The sequence below is a fragment of the Thalassophryne amazonica genome, chromosome 16 (genome assembly GCF_902500255.1).
Source record: "Thalassophryne amazonica chromosome 16, fThaAma1.1, whole genome shotgun sequence".
In the NCBI taxonomy this organism is placed as follows: domain Eukaryota; kingdom Metazoa; phylum Chordata; class Actinopteri; order Batrachoidiformes; family Batrachoididae; genus Thalassophryne; species Thalassophryne amazonica.
The window spans coordinates 22,493,405-22,511,989 of record NC_047118.1 but is presented as its reverse complement, the minus strand read 5'-3'; the positions used below and the strand labels follow the sequence as shown (position 1 = coordinate 22,511,989).

The 18,585-nt window shown below is 40.5% G+C and overlaps 1 protein-coding gene across 1 annotated transcript; it reads left to right on the top strand.

Moving 5' to 3' along the window:
* The first annotated feature begins 2,926 nt into the window (after positions 1–2,926).
* LOC117527973 (BUB3-interacting and GLEBS motif-containing protein ZNF207-like) lies at positions 2,927–14,419 on the top strand. The gene is made up of 12 exons (XM_034190489.1): positions 2,927–3,066; positions 6,243–6,369; positions 6,448–6,586; positions 8,063–8,242; positions 9,063–9,138; positions 9,231–9,283; positions 9,404–9,558; positions 9,782–9,868; positions 11,330–11,557; positions 11,766–11,904; positions 13,673–13,859; positions 14,085–14,419. Exons 1-11 carry the CDS (start codon positions 3,026–3,028, stop codon positions 13,834–13,836), a joined length of 1,389 nt encoding a protein of 462 aa, XP_034046380.1. The 5' UTR covers positions 2,927–3,025; the 3' UTR covers positions 13,837–13,859; positions 14,085–14,419.
* Positions 14,420–18,585: the final 4,166 nt, after the last annotated feature.

Genomic DNA, 18,585 nt, shown 5'->3' with positions numbered 1-18,585 from the left:
TTTATTTTTTCATATGAGTGTAGAGGTACAGAGAGTACAAAGAAGCTTTGTTCATTTGATTTGCTTATTTTGTGAACTGCCATGATACTGGAATTGCCAACTAAGTTCGAAATAAAAAAAACTGATTGACTGATTGAACCACCAGACCAACTGAATTTTAAATAAAGTCTTGTGAAATACTGTCACCAGAATCCAGCACTTTCAAATGCCACAGGTTTTAATATAAATGATAAAATCATAACCATTGAACACCTTTACAGTATTAGCATTTTATTTTACTTCAAAATGTTTTATTTTACAAAATATATCTTGTCATTTTTTAATCGATTAAAGAGTAAAAACTTAATAAATCAACTGTAAGTACTAAAAGAAGTTTATGCAGAAAGCAATTTAGCCAGAAGGTCGAGAGGGGGAAGTGTTGACTTTTTAAGTAATCGAAAGACACTGGACTCATCGAGAGGATTTAGTACTGCCATAATGGACTGATGCAGCAGGTGGCAGCAGAGCGATGCCATTAAGCGCCGTAGAAGAAGACAGGGGTAAGTTAGATTTCATCACCGGGACACACGTTTGGAGAGGAGTGCATTTCATGTCAAAATAAAGCTATAAAGTGTAAAAACGGAAGGAAATCAATTGTAAGGCCTGAAAGGAGTTTCTGTAGGAAGTATTTTAGCAATAAAGTCCAGTGACAGGGGGAAGTGTTGCCTTTTTAAATACTTGAAAGACACGGGACTCAATGAAAGGATTTAGGGTTGCTTTAACGGCCTGATACAGTAGGTGGCAGCAGTCCAACAATAAGGATGCCGGCTGCCATTAAACGCCGTAGAAGAAGAGAGGGGTGAGTTTGATTTTCTCATAGGGACACCCGGTTTGACAGGAGCGCGTTTCGTGTCGAAATAAAGCCATAAAATATATATTTTTTTAAGTTAGCGGTTTTATATGACGATATAAACGGAACATGGAAAAAAAAAATTGGACGGAAATCCATAAACGGAGGTTTTGCTCACATGTTTATCTTCAGAAAGCAATGAGCGCGGTGACAGAGTCGCTGCCCAGAACACCAAAAAGCAAATTCCGTCCTTCTCTCCCGTTTTGTGTCGAAATGAAGCAATAAAATATTTTTTTCAGTTAGCGATTATAAATGCCGGAATAAACGGAACCAGAAAATAAAAATTGACGGAAATCCGTCCACAGACGGAGATTTTGTGGCTGGGCGCTGCCTTAGAGATAGGGTGAAGAGTTCAGTCACTCGGGAGGAGCTCGGAGTTGAGCCGCTGCTCCTCCACGTCGAAAGGAGCCAGCTGAGGTGGCTCAGGCATCTTTTCCAGATGCCCCCTGGACGCCTCGCTGGAGAGGTGTTCTGGACACGTCCTATTGGGAGGAGGCCCCGGGGAAGACCCAGGACACGCTGGAGGGACTACGTCTCTTGGCTGGCTTGGGAAGGCCTCGGGGTTCCCCCGGAGGAGCTGGGGGAGGTGTGTGTGGATCGGGAGGTCTGGGCGGCTTTACTTGAGCTGCTGCCCCCGTGACCCGACTCCGGATAAAGCGGAAGAAAATGGATGGATGGATTATTCCTTAATCAAAGTTTATATAAAGTTTTGTGGAATCATCAGCATATTATTATTATCTTTGCCTATATGCTGGAATAAGGGAGAGAACTCTCCAAATTATTGTTCATTACTTCCCATTTCAGTCATACTCACAGGTGAAATGTTCGTCTACAGCCTTTGATCTGGCGATTTGCGCAGGTTATAGCTGCACATGAAGGTATTTTTTTAAACAAAATTACAAAGTAAGACCGTTCAGGAACGGAACATTGGGGCGGTAATATGGCAGCCGATTTGCTTCATAAATATTGGCCAATGAGCTATCCAGTACAGATCAGTGGTGGGGACACATCTCGACAGAACACGTATTGTCGGGCTAAGTGAGGCTGACGTCAGCGTCTCGGCCCCCAAACAATCAGGCTAGGAGAGAGAGGCCAGTATTTACCGTAGCACTGGTACCACAATCTCTTGTACAAAGAGACTGGTAGCGTGTTTTTGAAAACATGGATGTGATTGGTTGTTCTGATACGTCGGCCGCTATTGGCTATCACGCCACGCTCTGTGATTGGCTGTGGCATAACCGCCGAAAATGTGAAAAACAAACCGAAAGACTTGAAAAGTGGGACAAACTAGTTGCAAAATGTCGCAAATGTCAGGGGTGGGAGTTTATCTCACCCCTGTCAAACCAAAATGGAAACCAGGTATTTGCTTCGTGTGTCTGGAATTCGCACGGCAACCAAAAATATTTGGAGGTTTGAGGAGTGGAGCCAACTTACCACTCTCGTTGCATTGCCGCCATTTTGATTTTGAAACGTTGTAAACAAAGGCTGCAGCCAACCAGAGAGCGGCGTGTCTCAGCCAATCAAAAAAATGTCAGAATCCTGACTAAAAGTCACGTGACCAAATAACCCGATGCCGACTCCTTTGCCTTGGCTGGAGGAGTGTGTGCGGACCAAAATCAGATTTACAGGCAGTTTTTTTCCGAGAAATTGAAAACATCATGTTTACAGGCAGGTTATTTATTATTATTATTATTATACATAAATTGAAACCAACTGATAACAAAGCGCCGACCCGCTGCTATTTATCATTTTTAGCTTATGTTTTATGTATTGGTGTGTATTTTATGTACACATTGTACATTTTTATTTACTGTAATAAAACGTATCTATCAGAAATGCACAAGAGGAGACATCGAGCCACAATTTATTGCATAAAACCCGCCATCTGGTGGCTGGTGCAGATACTACAAAAATCCATTGGTTTGGTAAACCGCCCATCAGAGCCTCAAGTCCTGTTGTGTGCCGTTCAAACCGGAAACCTTTGCACAACGTTTGTAAACGTTCTGAGATTGAATGTAGGCGAAGTTAGCGGTGGCGGAGTGACGCCATCGTCGTTTGGTTTCATTCTGCTTTGGTTGTGTTTTTTTATTTTTACACCTCCGACGTGTCCGACAGTGAGCTGAAATAGAAAAAATAATGGGAAGAAAGAAGAAAAAGCAAATGAAGCCTTGGTGCTGGTATCCTTTTTACTAATGTTAGCCATAGCTACCAAAACGCTTAGCTAACTAGCTGTAACATGACTTGTTTACTTGCTAACCGAATCAGAATCGGAAAGAATACAAGGGATGTGACTCCGGTTTGAACTGTACTCTGTGTATAAACATGTATAAGTAAATAGTAAATAATTCACAATTAAATATGCAAAGGAGAAACAGAAACAGATTTAAGTTGTACAACCCCGGGCAATAATTATGGAATCACCGGCCTCGGAGGATGTTCATTCAGTTTAATTTTGTAGAAAAAAAGCAGTTCACAGACATGTCACAAAACTAAAGTCATTTCAAATGGCAACTTTCTGGCTTTAAGAAACACTATAAGAAATCAGGAAAAAAAAAAATGTTGCAGTCAGTAACCAGAGGGAAAAAAATATGGACTCACTCAATTCTGAAGAATAAATTATGGAATCACCCTGTAAATTTTCCTCCGCAAAACTAACACCTGCATCAAATCAGATCTGCTCGTTAGTCTGCATCTAAAAAGGAGTGATCACACCTTGGAGAGCTGTTGCACCAAGTGGACTGACCTGAATCATGGCTCCAACACGAGAGATGTCAATTGAAACAAAGGAGAGGATTATCAAACTCTTAAAAGAGGGTAAATCATCACGCAGTGTTGCAAAGATGTTGGTTGTTCACAGTCAGCTGTGTCTAAACTCTGGACCAAATACAAACAACATGGGAAGGTTGTTAAAGGCAAACATACTGGTAGACCAAGGAAGACATCAAAGTGTCAAGACAGAAAACTTAAAGCAGTATGTCTCAAAAATCGAAAATGCACAACAAAACAAATGAGGAACGAATGGGAGGAAACTGGAGTCAACGTCTGTGACCGAACTGTAGAAACCGCCTAAAGGAAATGGGATTTACATACAGAAAAGCTAAACGAAAGCCATCATTAACACCTAAACAGAAAAAAACAAGGTTACAATGGGCTAAGGAAAAGCAATCGTGGATGACTGGATGAAAGTCATATTCAGTGATGAATCTCGAATCTGCATTGAGCAAGGTGATGATGCTGGAACTTTTGTTTGGTGCCATTCCAATGAGATTTATAAAGATGACTGCCTGAAGAGAACATATAAATTTCCGCAGTCATTGATGATATGGGGCTGCATGTCAGGTAAAGGCACTGAGGAGATGGCTGTCATTACATCACCAATAAATGCACACTTTTACGTTGATATTTTGGACACTTTTCTTATCCCATCAATTGAAAGGATGTTTGGGGATGATGAAATCATTTTTCAAGATGATAATGCATCTTGCCATAGAGCAAAAACTGTGAAAACATTCCTTGCAAAAAGACACATAGGGTCAATGTCATGGCCTGCAAATAGTCGGGATCTTAATCCAATTGAAAATCTTTGGTGGAAGTTGAAGAAAATGGTCCATACAAGGCTCCAACCTGCAAAGCTGATCTGGCAACAGCAATCAGAGAAAGTTGGAGCCAGATTGGTGAAGAGTACTGTTTGTCACTCATTAAGTCCATGCCTCAGATACTGCAAGCTGTTATAAAAGCCAGAGGTGGTGCAACAAAATATTAGTGATGTGTTGGAGCGTTCTTTTGTTTTTCATGATTCCATAATTTTTTCCTCAGAATTGAGTGATTCCATATTTTTTTCCCTCTGCTTGGTCTAAAAAAGTAACCGTTACTGACTGCCACAATTTTTTTTCCTGATTTCTTATAGTGTTTCTTAAAGCCAGAAAGTTTCCATTTGAAATGACCTTGAAATGAGTTTTGTGTCATGTCTGTGATCTGCTTTTTTTTTCTACAAAATTAAATACCTGAATGAACATCCTCCGAGGCCGGTGATTCCATAATTTTTGCCAGGGGTTGTACATGAAGTATATGAATTAGTGAGTTTTTTGGTAGGTTAAATAGTTCATCAGTGTGATGGCCTGTGGACAGAAACTTCCTGTGTCTCGTTTTGACGTACAGAGCTCTGTGATGTCAACCAGAGGGGAGGAGTTTAAACAGGGTGTGTCCAGGGTGCGAGGGGTCTGCAGACATGTTACCAGCTCATCTCCTGGTCCTGGACCAGTGTTGCAGACCTAACGGTCCCCCCTAAAAATCGGTCCGCCCTGCCTTCACTCTGCATGTGTCATTTCTGTGCGTCAGCCGTGGTTCGCCGATTATCACCTCGTTTCTACTTAAAATGCACTCCAGTCATCATCTATTGCAGCGAAAGATATCTGAAGCTTTTGTACAACAATTATTTCCACATAAATTAGGCATTATTCCATAATAAAAGACAGAGGGAACGATCAGAGTGCCGCTGCTAGCTGCTGCATTCACTGTGCCTCCGTCATTTCAAAGCAGATTATTGCCTCATTTCTACTTAAAATGGCCTTGTTTCTACTTAAAACTGACTTTAGAATGATTTAAGAGGTTTTACTTTTTCATCTGATTTTTAATAATCCCATTCATCCATTTGATCGCTTTGGGTGAAGAGAGTACATCTCAGACGAGCTGCTGAGGTCCCCAGTGATGCATGCGCAGTGAAGGTAGGGCGGACCACTATCCTCTCTACACTCTTGGGCGGGTTCAGCTCCAGTTTGCTCTGACCACACCAGAGGACCAACTGTTCCACCTCCTGACTGTATGCAGCCTCATCACCATCCTGGATGAGACCAGTGATGGTGTGGGTTCCTTGAGGTGGAGTTGTTTGTGTACAGAGAGAAGAGCAGTGGGGAGAGCACACACCCCTGAGGAGTGCCAGTGCTGATTGTCCATGTGCTGGATGTAATGCTCCCCAGCCTCACTTGCTGTGTCCTATCAGTCAGAAAGTTGGAGATCCACTCACAGGTGGGAGCTGGCACAGACAGGTTGGAGAGTTTTTGGTGGAGAATGTCGGGGATAATTGTGTTTAAGTCCATGAAGAGGATCCTCACATATGTCCTTGCAGAGTCTAGGTGGTGCAAGATGTAATGCAGTCCCATGTTGACTCCATCCTCCACTGACTTGATTACTCGGTAGGCAAACTGCAGGGGGTCCGCTTGTAACTTGCATTAAAAATAGTGTATTTTTTGTTTTCTTTGCTGTCAAATTTTTGTGTTATTTGAAACACTTTCAAAAAGTAGCACTAATATGAGCTAATTAGTGGCTGATAGTGTTTCCTAAATTGTTATATCAGGTACTGTAACAGAGATTTTGATGATGAAAAGATTCTCATTCAGCACCAGAAGGCCAAACACTTCAAATGTCACATCTGTCATAAAAAGCTGTACACAGGACCTGGACTAGCTATCCACTGTATGCAGGTGAGTATTAATAAAGTCCATTAAATTAAAATGAATTAGCCAGCTAATCTTTTGTTTTTGTAACTAACGCTTTCTTAGGTACATAAAGAGACTATCGACGGCGTTCCAAATGCCATACCTGGTAGAACAGATATTGAACTGGAAATATATGGGATGGAGGGTATTCCAGAGAAAGACATGGAGGAGCGGAGAAGAGTGTTAGAGCAAAAACACCAAGGTACCAATACCACAAAAAGAGGTAACCATGTACGGTGCATCCAGAAAGTATTCACAACGCTTCACTTTTTCCACATTTAGTTATGTTACAGCCTTATTCCAAAACGGAGTAAATTTATTTTTCCCCTCAAAATTCTACTCATAACACCCACAATAACAACATGAAGAAGGTATTTTGAAGTGTTTGCAAATTTATTAAAAATAAAAAAACTAAGAAATCTTTTGCACATAAGTATTCACACCCATACTGTGTTGATGCACCTTTGGCAGCAATTACAGCCTCAAGTCTTCTTGAATATGATGCCACAAGCTTGGTGCACCTATCTTTGGCCAATTTTGCTCATTCCTCTTTGCAGCACCTCTCAAGCTCAATCAAGTTGGATGGGGAGCATCGGCGCACAGCCATTTTCAGATCTCCAGAGATATTCAATCAGATTTAGGTCTAGGCTCTGGCTGGTACACTCAAAGACAGAGTTGTCCTGAAGCCACTCTTTTTATAGTGTTGCTGTGCTGTGTGCTTTGGGGCTTTGTCCTGGTGAAAGATGAAACATCACTGCAGTCTGAGGTCAACAGCACTCTGGAGCAGGTTTTCATCCAGGATGTCTCTGTACATTAGTGCATACATCTTTGCCTCAATCCTGACTAGTCTCCCAGTTCCTGCTGCTGAAAAAACATCCCCACAGCATGATGCTGCCACCACCATGCTTCACTGTAGGGATGTTGCCTGGTTTCCTCTAAACATGGCACCTGGCATTCACACCACAGAGTTCAATCTTTGTCTCTTGAGACCAGAGAATTTTGTTTCTTGTGGTCTGAGTCCTTCAGGTGCCTTTTGGCAAACTCCAGGTGGGCTGCCATTTGCCTTTTACAGGCCTGATTGGTGGATTGCTGCAGAAATGGTTGTCCTTTTGGATGTGGAGTTCTGACAGAGTGACCATCATGTTCTTGGTCACCTCCCTGACTAAGGCCCTTCTCCCACGATCCCTCAGTTTAGACGGACGGCCAGCTCTACGAAGAGTCCTGGTGGATACAGACTTTTTCCATTTACGGATGATGGAGGTCACTGTGCTCACTGGGGCCTTCAAAGCAGGAGAAATGTTTCTGTACCCTTCCCCAGATTTGTGCCTCGAGACAATCCTGTCTCAGAGTTCTACAGACAATTCCTTTGACTTCATGCTTTGTTTGTGCTCTGACATGCACTGTCAACTGTGGGACCTTATATGTAGACAGGTGTGTGCTTTAGTTTTTTATTTTTAATAAATTTGCAAACATCTAAAAGAACTTTTTTCACATTGTCATTATGGGGTTTTATGTGTAGAATTTTGAGGAAAAGAATTAATTTTATCAATTTTGAAATAAGGCTGTAACATAGCAAAATGTGTAAAAAGTGAAGTGCTGTGAAGACTTTATGGAGGCACCGTAGTGTGTATTTACTGTCCGTCCTAACATGCCGTTCTTTTGTATATCTACAATTTAGACACTCAGAAGAAAAAAAATCAGGATGACTCTGATGAATATGATGATGATGATGAACCCGGCCCATCTTTCCAGCAGCCTGCTGTAGGTCAGGCACAAACGAGCTATGTCCCTTCCATGACCCAGCCGGCCATGGCTCTTGGTTCCAATGCTCCAGGGCTGCCACCAGGAGGATACTCAGGTGGGGACTTCACAGGAATTTTCAGCAAACCACTTCCTGAGCTCTTCCTAGGCATTGCTCTGTGTAGATTTTAAGATTTAAACCCTTTGAGAACTTGTTTCTTTGTGTTCACATAAATATGCTACAGATCATGATCTGGTTACATATGGATGAAGTTTGTTGTGCCCTTATTGCAGCATAATTGCCTTCTAGTATTTAATGTTCAGGTTTAAATCCTATTCTTTAAGTTATACCATGTTTTATTTTCAACACTGTGCTTCAAATGTTCATGCTATAAATGGTAGATTCAGATTTTTGAAGCTCTGTTGTCAGTCAGATTGATTACAGTGTGTGTTGCAGCAAGTGACGTAAAGCCCTTTTGAAAACTTTTGGTAATTGAATGCAATTGTAAGTGCCCCAATTCTTGTTTCTTTATACATTTATCCCACATTTATTTAAGGCTCCCGGGAGCAGTGAAAGCCAAGGTTGAGACATTTAGGAGTTCACTGTCCATGGACACTTCAGCACTCATTTGCAGTTGTAGATTGTACCCACCGACTTTTCTGTCACTGGGCAACACACTATCACCCACCCCCACCCAAAAAAAATTCCATTTATATAGATTATTTAGGAACAGTCCCTTCTAAAATTTGGTCATGCCAAATTATACGAGTAATACTGTAATACTGCATTTGCCTTACATTCAGGAGAATATGCAATTTATGCCTCAGTACTTTTTTAAAATTCAGGTTCCATCCGTGAAAGACTGTTTATAACTTAAACTGCACTTTCACATTTGTTAACGTGCATGAGATTCTAAAGTTTGGTCTTAATGTTTTAGGAATTCCCCCAGTGATACCAGGTATGCCGCCATTGATGCGAGGAATGCCCCCTGTAATGCCAGGAATGCCACCTGGGTGAGGAATTTATATTAATGAATGTGATTAACATGTTTAGAATTTTCATCCTAACTACATTTAAACCTGGGTATCTTTATTCATATATTTAGGATGGTACCCATGGGTGGAATGATGCCACCAATTATTCCAGGCATGCCTCCAGGTGCTTTGCAAGCTCTTGACACACAGCCTCGTTTCCATATCATTTCTTTACTTTGCCTTAGACACTATTGGATGAGTTTTTGCATGTTCCTTGCTAAACTTAATTTATCTCGATTTTTAGGCATGCCTCCTCCAGTAACTCACCGTCCAAGATTGACACCTATGGTTCAAGCTCCCCCTGCTCCAAATATACTGACTAGACCTGTTGTTCCTGCTTCCACGCCCCCCTCAGCTCGGCCTAATGTTTCAAAACCACTTTTTCCCATTGCTGGACAGGTAAAAGCTAATATCAACACTTTGTTTCCATCCCTGTCTTTATTTTGATAAAGCATACTTAAGGCAGAGCATCAGTTTCCTTCCTTCTTGATAAAAGAATATTTAAGTAATACCTGATCCTGCACAGATTGATTAAAACAAGACCTTCTAGCATAATTTTTGTTTGCCAACATGGTTATTTTCTTTATTTATTTTCTGTGTTTAATTTTTTTCTGTGCTACAGATGGGCAGTCAAGTTGCAAGTACAGTCTCGTCGAGTGCAGATTCTCAGTCTGCTTCTCCTAAAGCTCTGTTCCCTGTCGTATCTCAAGTATGCAGCTTTCTGCCTGTTCTGCACAAAAACATCTGCACACTTTGCTTTTAATGTATGTGGGCAGATTGCAGTTTATTTCAAGGCAGATGAACTAAAACCAGTCCAATGTAGGTTGGAACAACTGTTTAAAATTTCTTAGAATAAACTGTGTCATGCCTTTGTTTGCATTTTATTTAACTACAGAATGTCATAAAACTGTACTGGAAATATGGTATTAGCATGCTGATGAATCTACCAATGTGTAAGCTAGGATTGTTATTTTGTAACTAGGATAGTGTGGCAGGAGCGTGCTTTGCAGAATAAGTTTGTCCTGCAGCACCAATGAAATTTTATTAAATACTTATAAGGATGCTTTTACATGTGCATCATAACAGTGTATTACTCATTTAGCATGTTATCTAATGAAAATTTTTTTTTTTAAATTGTTAGGTATGTTTGTCAAGAAATATCAGTTTAAAAAAATATCAGCCCTGTGACCCTTAATTGGGGTATAGAAAATGAATGGATGGATGTTTCAAACTTACAACTCATTTTAATAGAGAACATTTATCTGGGCGGAGTAATTGGAGTAAGCAGTTGAGGATGAATGAGTGAGTATACTCACTGAAAAAACTGAATATTCACTGCAAAGGCAACTGGCATGTGATTGACTAAAATGGTCCCAATTATGTGGTGAAAAATGGAAAATAAAATCAGCTCAGACAAAGCTAACTATAATCTTGGACGTTTTTGTGGGCTATATTCTTCAACGAAAATAGTTTCAGTATGTACTTTTTACAATGGTGGAGTAGGAAAACTTTAACCTGTTTTGGTTGTACCTGTGTATGACTGATTTATAGCTTATGACAGCTAACCAAATATACAGTAGCCAGGGACCCTAGAATTTTGTTACATTGTGGGTGTCTTTTTAAATAAACCGATTTGCAAACTAGTTAAATTATGAACTCTAAGACACCAAAAAAGAAATGACAGATTTTTCAAGGTGACCAAGTGTTCATATTTACACACTTATTTGTATTCATTTAAAAGTATTAGATGTGGTTTAGGAACAGTGCTTGTCGCAGTATCTTGGAGAGTCCATTTCTACAAGGCTACACGAAACTTGCATTGAAATGGTCACAGTGCCAGAAGCAGCTTCCATGCAAGATGTTGATCTGCACAGCGTTAGCAAATTGTGGATCACTGTATTGCTGAAGAATACTTCAACATACTGACAGGCATTGGCAGGGATTGAACCGCTGTTCCTTAAGTGAAATGCACAACTTATTTTCTTGCTTGAGCTCCAGTCACATGTTCTGCATGCTGAGTAATGAATTCAGTAATCCTGTAGCAAATTTATTCTTATGTCATGAGAGTAAAATCAAATTATGGTTACCTGTAATTATGACTATTACTTCTTCCTGTGAAGTTGACATGTCTTTGGCACTGTTATAAGTGTTCCTCTCCCTCATCCCTCAGAGCCAGCAGACAGTGGCAGGTTCTTCCCATCCAACCGCATCCACATCATCTGACACCTCAAAGCCCACATTCCCAGCCTACACTCAGGCCACAGCTTCTGTGGCCAGTCCCAGTCCTGGCAGCAGTACTGTCTCCAAACCTCCCTCTACTATTACAAGTAAGCCTGCCACCCTCACCACCTCCAGTGCAACCAGTAAGTTGATCCACCCTGATGAGGATATTTCGTTGGTAAGTAGCCCAGCTGCAATGATCAGTCTTTGTAGTTTTTACAGTAAGTAGTATATTGAGGAGAATTGTGGCTAAGAACCGTAGCAAAGACGTCAGTGTTTTAACAGCATGCATTAAATAAATGGGTTAACTCTTTTATGTTGCTTATGAGCTGCAGAATTTCAGTGTGAGTTTATTTCTGTGCTTGTTTGCTTTCTGTGTTCTGTAGGAAGAGCTGCGGGCTCAGTTACCCAGATACCAGTGTAATATTCCCCACCAAGGCCAGGCCAGTGTTTCTGCCCCCTCAGGGGTTCCCATGGGTGCTCTGATGTCACCTCAGCAGCCTGGCATGAGACAACCTGTACCTGGTAACGCACCATCTGCTTTACTTCAGTAATAATCCAGATTTTATGCATTAAATTATTGTTTTTATTATTGGTGGAGTAAATGTTAATCTCAGGGTACACTGAGGTTCCGTAACTGACTGTAACATATTTGCAATTTCCCAACAAGGACGTCCCTGTTTTTGTGGCGTTCTTGTGCACCATTCTTCCTATACACCTGGAGATGCCAGGAAGGGCGTCTGACTTAAAACCTGTGCCAAATCAACATCGGACTCTCAGCAAACAGCAAATAATAGCAAATTTATCAAATGCCATAGCAATACACAAATAAACTATAACATTTTATAAAACCACATGTAGGATCCAACAACTTAAAAATTCAATTACCTAAAAAGAGGTACTGTATTTATTTATATATACTTGTGTGCTCAAGCTTTAAAATCTGTGTCAGCTGTCCTGATTGATTTTGAGGTCCATAGCTAAGAGGAGTCTTGGTTGCCTAAACAGTAACAGCTGTTTACCCAAATGATGTCTTCCAAAGAGATCTTTTGCAGGTGCCATAGAGGCTACTCGGGTTGCAGCAAGTGCGCAGAGATTTAACCATATCACTAAGTAATATAGGAGCCTGATTGTGTAGACATTTAAAAACAAACCTGAGAAGCCCAAAATTTATGGATTCAGCAAGTGTTGTTATTTTGAACATGATTGTTGATATGAAGGAATCTGATTTGCTTTAAGTAGAGCCCAGCTGGTATGGAGTTTTTTGGGTTCTGGTACTATACAAATATTGGGGGAGTAAAAAATTTACGATGCTGATGCATGCATTAAAAATGGTATTGATTGCTATCATTTTGTTATCCAACCCTCATGAAATAGAAATGTAATTGAGGCTTGCAGTTAAAACATGAACTTTATATTAAATAACTCTAAATACAATCAACCAACATGCATCACATTGCCTTCACCTCAGATGTGCAGTCACCATGTCATATCGCTCAGCATTTGCATAAAATGCTAGCCACCTAGCTGGCAGTATAAAGACCGCTTGCATCTTGTCACTGTAAAATGCCCAGTCTGATTGGAAATTAATGGCAGCTAGTCACTTTGCCACTGTCTCTTGTAGCTAATGGGATGTAGCGTCTCTACAGCCAGCTTTGGACCAATGGGCCTTTGGAATATTGAATCATCACCATGAGACTATTTCCAACAGTTGAATAGTAATTTTCTGCATTGTTTATTCAGCAAAATAAAAGTTTTCATATTTGCAAGAATAACACAGATACCCAGTATGTTTCTGAAAGGCTCATAACGGCTGATGTTATCGGCTAACCAATATTTAGTTGGGCTCTAGTTTTAAATTGTGGTCCACAAAACAATCACATACAAACTATTCCACATCAGGCAGGGAGTGTTGTTGATTTATAATTTGCAACCCAAGTCTTTAACGCCAGTTTGTCTCAAATATTACTTATGGTAGTTGTACCCTTGAATTACATACTTTTTGGCACAGGTGTCATGTCTGTCCTACCTGATACAGTGCCTGATATGTGCAGGATGATTTAACAGCCACTGGTTTCTCCTTCTGCTAACATGTTACTGAATTTAAAAACACTTAATAAATTCTTCATATTGTTAAAAAATGTGGTCAAGGGACTGCATGAGTTTTACATTTGTTTTTTGTTTCTAATATTCCAAACAATCTGAGGGGTTAAAAAAACATTTTTGAATGAAGCTCAAAGAAAGTACATATTTGTCATTAGGGGAAAAAACTGACAAAGTTATGTTTGCACAGGTCAGTATGGTGGTCAGCCCCATAGGTTGCCAGGCTACATCCCGGGAGGGCTCCCTCCGTATGGGCAGGCAGCACCTATGGTTTCCTCTGGGTATCAGGGAGCCCCTCCACGGCCACCCATGGCTATGAGACCCCCCGTCATGTCTCCTGGAAGCCGCTACTGAAGCCTGCTCTCCTTTTTCCATAGGTTTGGACGTTTAACCCTTTTCTAATGTCCTGATCTGCTCATAGAAAGTACTGGTAGCATAGTACCACACCATACTGTTTATTCTGCTTATGAGGAAAAGACAAAAGAACCATGAAAGTGTCACAGAGTGCATGGAAAATATTTAAACTGTACCAAACAAACCTGAACTGTTGTTTCCAACCTTCTTTGTTTTGTGGCTTTTTTTCCTTCTCATGTTTCATTTAGGTGTATAGAAGTGTAATAAATGTGGTTCGTAGTGTTGTGAAGGCGCTGGACTTATGGGCAGTACCCACCCTTTATCAAGGCAAGTTTTATGTAAATACATTTTTTTTTTTTTTGTAAAAGAAACAGTGAGGCCTTCACAGCACTTAGGTGCTGTTGGACTTTGTGTCCCCAACGTTGTTTGGTGAGGGCTTCAGATGACTGTTTATGGATTCATTCACACTTAAGTTATGTTCCATTAAGTTTCTTTCAGAAACACTTTCTTAAGTAGATGACGTACATAAATGAGATGATATATGTACGGTTGTGTAATGTGTTGTAATAAAATGTGGCAAAACCTGAAGACTCTTCTTTGCACACAGTGTGGGGGATAAAGAGACGTCACAGCAGGTTTGTACTCCAATTACAACTACCATATTTGGAAGACAATCAATTTGACCTAACATTTGCAGATTTTCTTTTTTTTTCCAGTTGAGTTTTGTTTGTGGGCAGTATGTTGAATTATTTTATAGATGCTCTGTACGTGGTGCTAGCAGTCTGGCCTTTGTGCAGCTTCATAATATCCACAGGATTGCTGCAGTGCTAAAACCCAGATTTCTCTTCTCCCCGTAGCGATGCTGTGAGGGACTGGCTCTGTCTCAGTGTAGTCCTGTTTCAGCCTGAGGCAAGTGCTATAATTTTCTGTCTTTTCATTTATTTCCAGGGGCCCTCACAGCGTATACTGTTGGATCTCAGTGTCCCCAAACTTGCAGCAAGTTTGGTGAAGGCCCTTGTTTGGTTTTGCGTTTAGGAACTATTTTCTGTAGGTATGTTGTCTTTCAGAAAATGTTACCTTTCCTGGAAAGCTCTTATGTGATGTGAAACCCATTATCGCCATTAGTGAATGGTCAGGGAGCTTTGCTTGGCTTTGGATATCGAACAGTCCTCGTGCCCATCTTCCACCCGGTACAAAGCAGCACGCAATGCTGCACAAGTGTCATTGATTAGTTTCTGTCTAATTCATTTGTCATTTTCATATACAGCACCCAGGTTCTTTAAATAGCAGGTGCACCTGTGCTCCCATGAGTGTGCTGGTCTTAAAATGACGTGTAGTCAAGAGCTGTGATGATTGATTGCTTTCATGCGGCAGCACAGTCCACAGTTTTTCTCCTATTTAAGTGGTACCATGTTTAGATACACTTTACATAGGTCATGATGTGCATACGCTCTGTGTCTATATACAGTGAAACTTTATTGAAAGCAATTGTAATGGAAAAAATACAAAACTTTGCCTTGGTGTATCTGTGCTTCACCTCAGGGAGCTTTGGTGGCTGCTGTCCACTGGTGCACTTTGACATGTTGCGTGCAGATCTGTGAACTCACCAGAAATTCTCTCACTTGAGTCTGCCATCTAAATGGCAGCACGCCAGGTTCTAGTACACTTTGGTTCCTTTTGCGGATGACTGATGACAATCTGGTTTAAGTCATGCTTCATCCGACACACGCAAGATCTACTAACTAAATACAACCCCCATGCACCCTGCGCTTTCTTGCAATCAGATTATGCAAAGTGGAGTTGGACACGCCCCAAATGTGCTTGTGCTGTGCATATTAGAGCGTGTGTACTGCCCACTCCTACAGTGCACTATTGATCATTAAGATTGGACCCCTAAAACCTAGCGCTTTGCTGTGAAATATTTTTTTCAGTTTATTTTACACAGCTGTTGTCATCTACAGACATACATTCATGGTGTGTTGGGAAGCTTATGATGGAATGTTTTATGTGTAAAATGGCTTTACCACTTAATGCTGTTTGTTTTATCAGCTTTCCTCACTTGGTCATTTGAATTTAACTACTTGCATGAAGGAGAATCTCTACCGCTGACAGGTTTGTTAAAGCTGTAAGTACTGCTGCTGTCATTTATTTGTTTTTCAGATGTGAGAGCTTTATGCCCATTACTTGCAGGTCTTTTTGTTAATTTACTATTCTGTACACTAAGCAGAATTTAGACCCTCAGTGTGAGTATTTCCTGCAGTTTTGTTAACATGATGACTCACAAACCTCTAATGTTACATGACTGAATATTAATATAAACATAACAATTTGGGGTATTTGGTTACAGTCATATCATTGATATATTATGGATTACATTGGCTATCATGTTATTCAGGTGTATACAATGCTGCAACCTAATGGGAGGCAGGATAAATGCTTATATGCAGGCGGCACTATTAATCTTAATTATGGGAAACTGCTTGAATATATGGGACAGAAAATTGATTCACTAGTATGCAGTGACAACTCATGACTGGATAGTGCAAGAGTCAGGATGTTACATGCTGAGCAAATCCACAAAAATTTTACAGTGTTTGCAACCAGTTTTTGTTTGACTTTGCTACTCTACTTGAAAAGTCATAACTAGATTTTCATGACGCATGCATGCAGAGCGTGAACGGAAGTATCACTTTAACATGGTAAGGATTTTGTCAGTACATCAAAACCTTGGTTAAAACTGAAAGTTAGTGTTTATAGTTTCAGGTTTATAAAGGTTCTCAAACAATGGGACACAAAAGAATATGGTGCCCCTGGAAAGTATTCACAGCACTTCAGTTTTTCCACAATTTATGTTACAGCCTTATTTAAAAAAGGATGAAAGTAATTTTTCCCTCTAAATTCTACACACAATATCCCATAATGACAATGTGAAAAAGTTTTTAGATTTTTTTCAAACTTATTAAAAATAAAAAACTAAAAAAAATCACATGTACATAAATGTTCACAGGCTTTGCCACAAAGCTCAAAATTGAGCTCAGGTGCATCCTGTTTCCACTGATCATCCTTAAGGTGTTCCTACAGCTTAATTAAAGACACACACCTGTCTACATATAAGATCCTACAGTTGACAGTGCATGTCAGAGTACAAACCAAGAATGAAGTCAAAGGAATTGTCTGTAGACCTCAGAGACAGGATTTTTTGAGGCACAAATCTGGGGAAGGGTACAGAAACATTTCTGCTGCTTTAAAGGTCTCAATGAGCACAGTGGCCTCCATCATCGGTAAATAGAAGACGTTCATATCCAGCAAGACTCTTCCAGGAATCCACCAATCAGGCCTGTAAAAGGCACATGGCAGCCTGCCTAGAGTTTAACAAAAGGCACCTGAAGGACTCTCGGACCATGAGAAACAAAATTCTGTGGTCTGATGAGACAAAGATTGAACTCTTTGGCATGAATGCCAGGCTTCATGTTGGGAAGTAACCAGGCACCATCCCTACAGTGAAGCATGGTGGTGGCAGCATCAAGCTGTGGTGATGTTTTTCAGCAGCAGGTACTCCTAGACTAGTCAGGATTGAGAGATAGATGGATGCAGCAATGTACAGAGACATCCTGGATGAAACTTGTTCCAGAGCGCTCTTGACCTCAGACTGGGGTGACAGTTCATCTTTCAGCAGGACAATGACCCTAAGCACACAGCCAAGATATCAAAGGAGTGGTTTCAGGACAACTCTGTGAATGTCCTTGAGTGGCCCAGCCAGAGCCCAGACCTGAATCTGACTGAACATCTCTGAAGAGATCTGAAAATGGCTGAGCAGTGACGCTCCCCATCCAACCTGATGGTGCTTGAGAGGTGCTGCAAAGAGGAATGGGCAAAACTGCCCAAAGATAGGTGCACCAAGCTTGTGGCATCATATTCAAGAAGACTTGAAGCTGTAATTACTGCCAAAGGTGCATCAACAAAGTATTGAGCAAAGAATATGAATACTTATGTACATGTGATTTCTTAGTTTTTTTTTTTTTTTTTTGTATTATTTTTAATAAATTTGCAAAAATAATCATACTAAAAATCTTAATGTTCTCATTATGGGGTGTTCTGAGTAGTATAATGAGAAAAAAATGAATTTATAAATTAATCTATTTTGGAATAAGGCTGTAACAAAATGTGGAAAAAAAATGAAGCACTGTGAACACTTTCTGGATGCACTGTGTGATTGGTAGTCCAGACTTAGTACGAAAGACTTGCTGAGTATTAAATAAGAAAACAGTCAACGTTTGTTTGTGTGTTGTCAGTGATGTCTGTGACAATGTCTGGATCTGAACTTTTTTTTTGTTAATAAATGGGTTCACAATCTCGAATGTGTTTGTGATATTTCTGGCTCTGTGTTGACTAAAACAAACAAACAAAATAACCTGGCATGTTTTTTTTCCCCACAATGCTTATTTCAAGTAGTTAATTTCTAAGCATTTATTCATTTTCTACTGTGCGTTTTGACCCAGGTTGTGGTAACGGCAGTATAAGATGGTGTGTATTTCTTTCTTCTCAACAACGCTATCCACCAGCTTGTCCTGGAAAATCTCAAGGATTCAAGGCAAGATCCTTAAGCAGTTTTAATGTTGACTCCAAAGGCTCCTACCAGGGGTATGTGCCCCCTCAAAAAATAAAAATAAAACCTGCTAAGGGAGGTGTCTAAGAGATAAAAGGCGAGCAGGGTACCAGGGCAGTGCCCAGGTGTGAGATCTCTAGACA

Bases quoted from the DNA above. Each gene is read 5' to 3' on its own strand.
- LOC117527973 (XM_034190489.1), top strand. From the start codon at position 3,026: ATGGGAAGAAAGAAGAAAAAGCAAATGAAGCCTTGGTGCTG. The intron at 6,370-6,447 runs GTGAGTATTAAT...ACGCTTTCTTAG, and splicing joins TAGCTATCCACTGTATGCAG to GTACATAAAGAGACTATCGA. The intron at 11,905-13,672 runs GTAACGCACCAT...ATGTTTGCACAG, and splicing joins CATGAGACAACCTGTACCTG to GTCAGTATGGTGGTCAGCCC.